The sequence below is a fragment of the Amaranthus tricolor genome, chromosome 12 (genome assembly GCF_026212465.1).
Source record: "Amaranthus tricolor cultivar Red isolate AtriRed21 chromosome 12, ASM2621246v1, whole genome shotgun sequence".
Taxonomy (NCBI): domain Eukaryota; kingdom Viridiplantae; phylum Streptophyta; class Magnoliopsida; order Caryophyllales; family Amaranthaceae; genus Amaranthus; species Amaranthus tricolor.
This window is the reverse complement of record NC_080058.1, coordinates 12,507,165-12,518,279: the sequence shown is the minus strand read 5'-3', so window position 1 is coordinate 12,518,279 and position 11,115 is coordinate 12,507,165. Positions and strand designations below refer to the sequence as shown.

The 11,115-nt window shown below is 37.4% G+C and overlaps 2 protein-coding genes across 3 annotated transcripts; both read right to left on the bottom strand.

The window, feature by feature from the left end:
- Positions 1 to 2,780: 2,780 nt before the first annotated feature.
- Positions 2,781 to 7,385, bottom strand: LOC130796720 (glutathione S-transferase U19-like). 2 transcript variants are annotated; one of them, XM_057659090.1, is made up of 3 exons: positions 6,919 to 7,385; positions 6,437 to 6,579; positions 2,781 to 3,286 (listed from the first exon to the last, which is right to left on the bottom strand). In XM_057659090.1, the coding sequence occupies exons 1-3, from the start codon at positions 7,249 to 7,251 to the stop codon at positions 3,145 to 3,147; spliced, it is 618 nt and encodes a 205-aa protein (XP_057515073.1). In that variant the 5' UTR covers positions 7,252 to 7,385; the 3' UTR covers positions 2,781 to 3,144. The 2 variants fall into 2 exon arrangements, with proteins under 2 accessions (XP_057515073.1, XP_057515072.1); XM_057659089.1 differs by lacking the exon at positions 2,781 to 3,286 and having other exon boundaries at positions 6,082 to 6,579.
- Positions 7,386 to 7,413: 28 nt separating this feature from the next.
- On the bottom strand, positions 7,414 to 9,713 carry LOC130828581 (secreted RxLR effector protein 161-like). The gene is made up of 3 exons (XM_057694547.1): positions 9,195 to 9,713; positions 7,625 to 7,665; positions 7,414 to 7,522 (listed from the first exon to the last, which is right to left on the bottom strand). The coding sequence occupies exons 1-3, from the start codon at positions 9,711 to 9,713 to the stop codon at positions 7,414 to 7,416; spliced, it is 669 nt and encodes a 222-aa protein (XP_057550530.1).
- Between the last annotated feature and the right edge of the window lie 1,402 nt (positions 9,714 to 11,115).

Genomic DNA, 11,115 nt, shown 5'->3' with positions numbered 1-11,115 from the left:
TGTATTACCCTTTAATAACCATTACAGCTTCATCATATACACAAAACTAGGAGCTAACTAAGGAAATAATATAACTAGGAAATATATAATTGCCCTAATACATTTGCTAAATGGAGTAACAAATCATCAGAATATTTCCAGAATAATATGTTTCCATACTCCCCCTCAAGTTAGGTTATGAGTTCCCGATGCCTAACTTGGATAAACTAGTCTCAAAGATTTCAGTTGAAACTTCTTTTATAAGGATGTCGGCTAGCTGATCTTCTGATCTCACGTGTGTGATGCTGATGATTTCCTTCTCCAGTTTTTCCTTTATGAAGTGCCTGTCAACCTCCACATGTTTCGTTCTATCATGTTGGATCGGGTTTTCTGAGATATCAATAGCTGCTTTATTATCACAAAATAACTTGCATGCTTCTGTTGGTGGAAAGTCGAGTTCGCATAAGAGTTTTCTTAGCCATAGAATCTCTGTTATTCCTTTTGCTATCCCCCTGAACACTGCTTCTGCACTTGATAATGCGACTACTTTCTGTTTCTTACTCCTCGAAGTGACCAAGTTAACCCCTACAAGGGTGAAGTATCCAGATGTAGATTTCCTACTGTCTCGATCGCCTGCCCAGTCAGCATCCGTGTAGGCTACGAGGTCAAGGTGATGGTTTTTTCCAAAGAAGACTCCTCTATCACTTGTGCCCTTTAATTATCTCAAGATTCTTAAAACCGCTTCCATATGTGGAGTTTGTGGTAAATGCATGAATCGACTTACAACTCCAACTGCATATGATATATTGGGCCTAGTGTGAGATAGATAGATCAGTTTGCCCACCAATTTCTGATACTTCTCTCTATCAGCTGGTTCTTCTCCTGGTGTTGTTTGGAGTTTATGATTAGCAACGATTGGTGTTTCTGCTGGTTTACAGTCAAGCATACCTAGCTCTGCTAACAGATCCAAGACGTATTTCTTTTAATTGATGAAGATTCCCTTCTTGGACTGGAAAACTTCTATACTGAGGAAATACTTCAAATTCCCCGAATCCTTCATCTCGAATTCCATGAATAGTTTCCTCTTCAATTCCTTAATCTCCTTCTCATTATTCCCAGTTATTACCATATCATCAACATAAATGATTAAACATGTGATCTGACCATCCCCTTACTTTAGGTACAGTGTATGGTCGGAATGACTCTATTCATACCCAAAATTCTTCATTGTTGTGGTAAACCTACCGAACCAAGCTCTCGGAGACTGTTTTAAGCCATACAACTCCCTTTTATGTCTACATCCTTCTCCTAGAGCAAATTCATCTAAGAACCCGGGTGGAGCATGCATATACACCTATCTTCTTCAATTTCTCCATGTAGGAATGCGTTCTTCACATCGAACTGGTAGAGTGGCCAATCCTTATTAGCAGCTATGGAGAATATGACCTTGATGGTGTCTATTTTGGCAACCGGAGAGAAGGTTTTGGAGTAATCAATCCCATACGTCTTTGTATACCCCTTTGCCACAAGGCGGGCTTTGTATCTCTCAATAGTTCCATCTATATGATATTTTATTGTAAAAACCCATTTGCAACCTATAGGTTTTTTTCCTTTCGGTAGCATACACTTGTCCCATATGCTATTCTTCTTCAATGCTGAGATCTCATCTTCCAGTGCTTCTTTCCACCTTGGATTTTAGAGAGCTTCTTCAGTATTGCGGGGCAGGGAACTTGAGTATAGACTGGCTTGGAATGCCACGGCTGTCTGTGGCAAGTTACTCATCTCTCAGTTAATAGGATATCGAGGTCTCTGTGATTCAAACTTTGGATCATACCTTCTTGGGGGAACACCTCTTTTTCTTCTTAGAGGTAATTCATATCTGCAGGGAGAGTTAACAATACTAGATATATCATCATCAGTTTGAGATTCAGGTTCAGTTAATACCTTTTGAGGCTCTCAGACAACCTCTTGATTATTAGATGCTTCAGACAAGGTAGGGGAGGCCTGGGGAGAAAGCAATACTATGTTTTATGTAGCAATGTCTGTAGGATTACCTACTTGCTCTTTGGGGTTCAGATCATTAGTTGCAGAGTGTGTAAGCCAGCTCAAGTCATCACATAAAGTCTCCCCTTGAGGACGAAGCTGGGAGTAGAAATAAGAGTGCTCAATGAACTCCCAATCCATCGTGGTATATAGTTTATTCTGAGTCGGATCAAAGCAGCGATATCCCTTTTGGTTAATACCATAGCCCAAAAAGGTACACTTAATAGCACGGGGTTCCAGTTTATTGCGAGCAGTTTTGGGTAAATGGACATACACAACACACCCAAAGATTCGATGTAACATCCTAGAATTTCCGACCCCTTAACGAAACCAAAACTGTAAAGGACGGGAGGAAATTCGGGTGTTACATAAAAGAAAAAGGAAAAGAATTTAGATAAACGTTACCCCTTAATGAAACCAAAACCGTAAAGGGCGGGAGGAAATTCAGGTGTTACATTCGAGGAGGTAAGGAGTGGAAAAAGGGAACAGTAGTGTGGGCACAAAGGGCTTCAAAGGGGGTTTTGAACTTTAGGGTTTTTGTGGGTAGTCTGTTTGTGAGGTAGGTGGTAGAGGAAGTAGCTTCGGGCCAAAAATAAGACGGGACATGAGCTTCAAACATAAGGGCCCGATTTATTTCAAGGAGTGTACCATTCTTCCTTTTAGCTATGCCGTTTTGTTGTGGTGTGTGGGGACAAGCCGTTTAGTGAATGGGCCATGGGTGGTGAACAAATTTTCCATATGTTGGTTCATGTATTCTCCCCCCCCCCCCCATTATCAGATCGAAGAATTTGAGGTTTAGTTTTAAATTGTGTGACAATCATATTATAGAACTTGACAAAAGCATCAAAAACCTCAGATTTGTGTTTCAGGAAATATACCCAACACATTCTTGTACAATCATCAATAAATAAAACAAAATATGAATAACTTTGTTTACTACACTCGGGAGCAGGGCCCAAACATCAGAATGTATCAAAACAAAAGGTTCACTGCTATGGTTAGAACTAGGAAAGTAAGAGTGTTTGTGTCTTTTCGCAAGGACACATGCTTTGCAATCCAAGGCTACATTACTTTTGTTTAATGACGGAAAAAAATGTTTCAGATACCCTAATGATGGATGTACTAGACGTCGATGCCAAGTCCATAACTGATGATCAGAGAACCTATGAGCAAGCAAAGTGTGACCCGTTTGAATCGCCTCGTCCGCATAGTACAAGCCATCTCGTTCAGTACTACGCCCAATAATTCTCCCTGTCTGAGCATCCTACACAACACAACCAGAAGATGACATAAGCACAGTACAATTTAATTCTCGAGTCAATTGGCTAATAGACAACAACTTATGAGATAAGCTAGGAATTAAAAGGAAATTGTTAATTTTTATAGAGGGAGAAATAGTGACGGGCCCAAATTGATCAACACTCACACACTCCCCATTAGCCGTCTGAATGTAGGTGCGGGTTTTGGGATTAGTGGATAAAAGATCACGAGGGTGAAAGGTAATAGTATCGGTGGCCCCGCAATCAAATATCCATTGGGATGAAAAAGAAGGTTTACATAGACGGCCATATTTATGGGTGTCACATGGGATTTTGGGTTTTGTGAAATGATGGGTGGATTTATAAACGGGCCGAGGGTTATTTGTGGGCTGAGGGTTGTGAGTGTTTTGTGGTATAAATAAGTGGGATTGGTTTGCTTCTAGTCCCTTCCCCCTTTCTCTCTCTTTTGTTCCGTCTCTTTCTCTCTGTTCTGCTTCACCTTCGTCGCCATTATTGTCTTCATTTGCTTCTATGTGGTGGGTTGGTTGGCTGGTGGTAAAGGGGACGCCGGTGGCCAAGTGAGCCTTGCCACCGGTTCTAGCTGACTGAGCCTAGGTGGCGGCTTTCCGTTGCCGGTGCTCCTCCCACCACTCCGAGAAGCCGATTAACTTGAAACACCTTTCCTTTGTGTGACGGCTTCCTGCACAGTGACTACATTTCAAGTGAGTTTTGTCCTCCATATCACGCCGGAATGAGAAATTCAATCGGTGTTTAACGGCCAACCTACTCCCTATTTCTGAGGGAATTTTTTCTGGTGATGAAGTGTGGGTCATAATCCCACGCCTTGAAATTTCACGCCTAATGGTAGCATAGGCCATCTCCACTGTGGGAAGTGGATCTTGGCTCGACAAATCCCGTTTTTCTTTTTCAAATGTCTTGTTAATTCCGACCAAAAACTGGAACAACGGTTGTTTTTGGATAAAAGTATTGAAGATTGTTATATCTTCAGCATGTATCATGGGATTCGGCTGCCGTCGGTCTATTTCTTTCCAAATAGTGGTAAGTTTTCCGTAGAACACCTCTAGTGGATCTCGATTCTGTTTTAGGGAGTTGGCTTGAGAACTCAGATCAAAGATCTGGAGTTCGTCCCTTCCACTGCTTAAAAGGATTTCAATTCCTTTCCATAAATCTCTTACAATAGGGTATTCTAATAATTGATTTATGAGTTTTGAGTCGATATTCGAGATAATCCATGATAGGACTATGGAGTCCCTTTTTTTCCAGGTTGTGTAATTGGGGTCTGTGGTTTTAGGAGGGTCGTCTATGATGTGTCTGAGACGCCCTCTGCATTCTAAGGCTATCTGCATCATCTTATACCATGTTGTGTAATTATGATAGGTTAATTTCTCGGCTATTTTCAATTCTGGTGATATGGTTTCGATGGTTGTGTTTGGCTTGTGCATTTTTTGGAACAGTTTGAACATATGTTCCATTTGTTCCATGGTTATGAGTTGTTTTGAACCTGTTTCTACCATCTCATGTAAGGTTTTTTAAGGTAAATGATGATAACCGAAGGTGTTACTAGTCCCGGAAAAACACCTTTGGCTCTGATACCATGAAGAAAAGATAAATCAGAAGATTAGGGTAGTTTAGAATGAATACTCAGTTTGTATTACCCTTTAATCACTATTACAGCTTCATTATATACACAAAACTAGGTAGTAACTAAGGAAATAATATAACTAGGAAATATATAATTGCCCTAATACATTTGCTAAATGCAGTAACAAATCATTAGAAATTTCCAGAATTATATGTTTCCACAGAAGATACACACAAAAAACACAAGAGCAAACATAAGTTGTAGTCAAGTTCAGTAGTTTTCATTCTCCTATAATGACGGATATTTTATCTAAGTTTCAATTTATTCTCATAGAGAAGATACAAGTTGTGCTAAATCTTAAAGTATAATTAGTTCATTGAGTCTATGACTCAATACTTGATACTTGTTAGGATATATCAAGTTAAGTTGAGTTATTATTTCACTAGGAATTTTTCTAGGTGTTGTATTTAGGAGATAATTGTATCTTCTTCTAAATTTATGGTATCATAGGAAACACAAAGGTGAATAATAAGAAACCACAACATTGAATAATCTTAGGTAGTGTTTGGCAACATGAAATTCATTTAAAAATAAAAAAATTTGATTTTGGTATTCAAATTCAAGAATTATGAATTATACCTATATACTTGAAATTTGCAAATTTTAATACTTGACCAATTTTACATTGTTATTGAAATTTTATATGGAATTGACCCAATTTCACATTTCCAAATTATAAATTTACCAAGCATAGTATTTGGGCCAATTCAACATTTGGAAATGAATTTCAAGTTGTCAAACATACCATTAAGGGTTTCGTGAACCCGAAGTGGAGACCTAAACTTGAATTGAACCCCTTAAACATATGTGTTTTGTCCAACGACTTTATTTCCGCACTTAGAGTTTAAAGTTCATTTTAACAAATTTGATCATGAAAAAATCTTTCAACAAGAACATAGTGAAAGAAAAATTTAAGAGGATACTTTTAGAGTATATTTAAGCTAAGTAGTGAAAAATCATCTGTTTTGACTAGTTGTAATATAAACAAAAGAATACATGTCCAATATACAAAGACAAAATGCATGTACGTTTAAAACAATACGGCAAAGATGTATACATGAATTATCATAAATATCTTCCCACTGATCATTCTTTCCAGATCCATGCATTTGTACATTGAATTTAAGAGAAGTTTGGAATTTGCATCACACAAAGCCAGTTTTGTAAATTTTTTTTTTTTTTTTTGAAAATTTAGAATATTATTAATAGAACAGTGATACAAAAAAGATCAAAACTACCAGCATACACATAGATATTCATAAATCTTGTTTTGTATAAAATCTATTCATGAATTCCTAATCTAATCTTCAAATCACAGAGATATTCATAAATCTTGTTTTCATCTGTTAACGACTTACTAACACTTTCCCTTTGGATACACCTTTCTGCCCATTTAATGATCTTTGGGCATGAATCTTGAATGTTAAACTTGGCTGATTTCTGAATGGTATAAAACCAGTTATACAAAGGAATTAGACTAATATCAACATACCCAAATACATCTCCTCCGAAATAAGTCTCGTCTCCTAACATCTTCTCCAACAATGTGAGTTGCTCTAAGAATTCCTTCTTAGCTGACTCTTGCTCTGCTGCTCCTTTCTTGTTCAATATTATTCGCTTACCTGACTCATACACCTGCATTGTCCAGTATGTTTTAATTTCAAATCCCACCATGTAATATCTTTAAACTAACAAATAGAGTATCAAATTTTGTGAAACAACCAAGTTAACCCATACTTTAAGCTAATAGTTAAGGCCTAATATATCTAATATATATAATTTTCTAACACGCGCCCTTTACGCAAAAGTTCTTTAGGCTAAAAGTGTAGATGTAACATATATTTTTCTCGTGAATGAGATTTGTACTTGTAAACTCTTATCACCCTAACTCTCATGTAGTATTAGTTTAAGTCGATAGTTGAGGGCTTAATATATATTATTCAATTAGAAATTAAAAAAGAGAAGATATTGTACCTTTTTATCAATAAAGTCAGCCCAAAAAAGAGCTTGAGCCCTAAGATAGGATTCAGAAGGCAGCAAAAATGTATTGTTTTGATTCCAAACTTCATCAATGTACTGAACAACAAACAGAGACTCACAGACCGGCTTATTATTGTGTATAAGAACCGGGATACATTTATAAACCGGGTTCATACTCAGCAGAAGTTCACTCTTGTTCTGTAAATCTTGTTCAATACGTTGGTAAGTAACACCTTTTTCAGCAAGAGCTATTTTGGCCCTCATACCATAAGGGCTTGCCCAGAAATCCAACAAAATCACTTCATTGTTATTAGAATTATTCGCCATTTTTGTAGATTTTTGACTAAAATCTCGTCACTCGAACGACGGATTGTTGTTTTTAGCTGCCGGTTGGAGTGCATTTATATAAACCCAATTTAGTAATGAATGATTCCTACTTTCTGGATGCTACAGGGTTTAATTTGAGTCTAAAATGTGTCACTGATTACGTCATGAATAATTAAGTTCATGATATAGATATCCAAGGTCAAATTTATTGGTCTTCACAAACTTTCGCCCACAGATTTTGCTACGAGTAGCTTCGCCCACAGATCCATTACTTAATTAATTAGGGATGTTGAATATATTCTTTCATAAAATTCTGAGTTTCAGTATGAACATGTAGTGTTTTTTCACGTACAAATTTGAGTTCGATTCTCACCTAACTTGTTTTTCACTTAACGGATCCATGTAATCAAAGTCCTATTAAAGAGAATTAGGTGATACATCTTTTAAATAATTATAGTCATATGTATAGTCATAGTCATCAATTTAGTATCCGGACAGAAAGTTAGAATAAGGTCCGATCTAAGATAGTAAACTTTTGATCCAAAAATAGTCATAGGTAATATTTCTTTTAAATAATCATAGTCATAGTCATAGACCATACTTGTACGGTTGTACCCCCTCCGACGAGAGAACAAAGAGAAATACATGCAATCAATTAAAATCTCAAACAAAGCGAGCGCTACAAAAGAGAGATTGGTCATGGTTGTGAGATTATACTCTACGACTATAGATTATACTCTTATCACAGACAATCTCTCAGTGAGACTGAAACAATTACCAAAAAACGATACGATGCTATTGATAAACGATAATAATAACAATGAACTAAACGAATGTTTGATAATGTAAAGACACAAAGATTTTAAGGAGGTTCACCCAATGATGGCTACGTCCTCCGTCGTGTGTAGTTTCTTGTTTATATTATATCAAAGGAGTATAAAACACTCTTACAAATGAAGTATTACAATTGAGTAAGAGATAAAATCAAAGGGCTATGTGTTTGGCTTAAGAGTTGTGTTTGATGTGTTTTATGTGTGAATGAGAGCTCTCTATTTATAGGAGAGATCACACTAAGTAACATTAAGTACATTAAAGTTATGAATAAATGATAGTGAGACAACCCCAAGTACTTGAAGAGTCAAAAACAACATCCTAGGAGTATCAGAGACTTCGCTCGACCAAAACAGGGGCTCGCTCGGTCGAGCGGTTTGGTCGAGCGGGCTACAGGAAGTTTCTGGTTGCATTCTGTCTGCTCTCTGTAGCCACCCTGGAGCTCGCTCGGTCGAGCAAGTTGGTCGAGCGACACTTTAGAGAGCTTCTAACAGCATTGCTCGACTTGCATAGTAGAGCATCTTGAATCAAACCCTTGCACTTCTTCATTAAGTCCCATAACTCCTATGATTAACTCACACTTCATTACCTCATTAATCCATATTTTTAATCACCATCATAAACCACAATCATTAAGACTCAACTTAATATACCCACATTAACACACTCATTGGATTCCATCCAAGAGTCACACATGAATGCACACATCAATTGTGCACTCAGGTCACACCATTCATGATACTATTCATAACAATCTCCACCTTGACTTGAGTTCACCCAAGTCAAAGCATTCATCAATCCACTTCATCTTACAAGAATATAAACAAAAATAACATACACACCTCAAATGCCCCAAAGGGCATTACTTCAAGCAAGGAGCTAAACCAACCAAGTCAACACACAAATCAAACTTGGTTGTAGGCAATGGCTTTGTCATCATGTCGGCCGGGTTTCCTTTAGTATCAATTTTCTTCAAAATCACCTTTTTGTGCTCAACTTCATCTCGGATGAAATTATACTTAATATCAATGTGTTTGGACCTTTTATGAAAAGTATTTTGATTTCTAGCCAAGTGAATTGCACTTTGACTATCACAATGCACACTTACACACCTTATTGCACATTTCACCGACAAGACCTTTGACCCACTTTACCTCCTTGAATGACTCGGCAACGGCTATGTACTTCGCTTCGGTTGTTGAAAGAGAAAACACATCTTGTAATGATGATTGCCAACTTACCGCCGAACCACTCAATGTGAACACGAACCCACTTGTGGACTTTCTATTATCAAGATCACCTCCATAGTCCAAGTCATGAAACCCGATTAACTCGCTTGAATCCTTCCCATACATGAGACAAACATTAGAAGTACTTTTCAAATACCTTAACAACCACTTAAGTGCCTCCCAATGTCCCTTTCCCGGATTTGACATATATCTACTTACCAAACTCACAGCATGGGCTATGTCGGGTCTAGAACATACCATGGCATACATCACGCTACCAACAGCACTAGTGTACGGGATTCTTACCATTTGCTCTTCTTTCGCTTTTGTTTGTGGACACAACCTCTTGGACAACTTGAGATAAGAGGCGAGAGGAGTAGGCACACCTTTAGCATCATCCATGGAGAAACGTTGCACAACTTTCTCAACGTACTTCCTTTAGCTAAGGTATAAGACACCCTTAGCTCTGTCTCTCAAAATTTTCATTCCAAAAATCTTCTTAGCTTCGCCAAGATCCTTCATATCAAATTTACTTGAAAGCAAAACTTTCAAGTTCTCCATCTCAAACAAAGAACTACAAGCTACTAGCATATCATCAACATATAAGAGCAAATACAACAAAGAACCATCTTTAAGTTTCTTAAGATAAACACAACTGTCATAAGAACTTCTAATAAAATCATGTGAAATCATAAAAGAATCAAACCTCTTGTACCATTCCCTTGGCGATTGCTTCAACCCATACAATAACCTTTTCAACCTACACACATGATTTTCCTTACCGGCAACCTCAAAACCTTCCTGTTGCTTCATAAAAATTTCCTCTTCAAGTTCACCGTGAAGAAACGCCGTTTTCACATCCAATTGATGCAACTCCAAATCCTCCATCGCCACCAAAGAAAATAGTGCTCTTATTGAAGAGTGCTTCACTATCGGTGAGAATACCTCATAAAAATCGACACCCTCAATTTGAGAGTATCCCTTTGCAACTACACTTGCTTTGTAGATGGGAGTAACACCACTAGAAGGACGCTCCTTCCACTTGAATATCCACTTGCACCCAACAATCTTCTTTTTCTTTGGTGCTTCAACGATATCCCAAGTTTCATTCTTTGCAAGTGATTCTATCTCTTGCTTCATAGTTATCAACCATTTGCTCGAGTCAATTGAGGCCATAGTGTAACAATATATATATTAAAAATATAGTTACGATTTCCAAAATAAAGAGTTTCGAATCAAAAAGATTATTTTATTGAAATGTGGGAGCCCACGAAGGTGAGTCTCTTAGTTGGGTCTCGCAAGATAAGAAAATGAATCGAGATAAAAATAAATAAATAAATAACTAATAATAATAATAATAATAATAATAATAATAATAATAATAATAATAATAATAATAATAATAATAATAATAATAATAATAATAATAGTAATAATAATAATAATAATAATAATAATAATAATAATAATAATAATAATAATAATAATAATAATAATAATAATAATGTTAATAATAATAACAACAAGGATAAACCATGAAACCCTAAATGCTCAAACCTAGCCGTCATTCTCCTCCCTCATTCCCCTTCTCTCTTTCTCTCACTCCCTCCTCCCTCACAGTGAGCAGCCGGCAGCCAGTCCACGAACGGTTAAACCAGCCGCCAGCCAGCCCACGAGCAGCCAAACCAGAAGCTCCTCCGTGACCACCAGCCCCACGCCTCATTTCCCCAGCAGCAAGCAGCCGCCAACAACCCTCATCGCAACCAGCAGCAGCGGCCAGTTTCCTCCCTCCTGACAGCAGCCA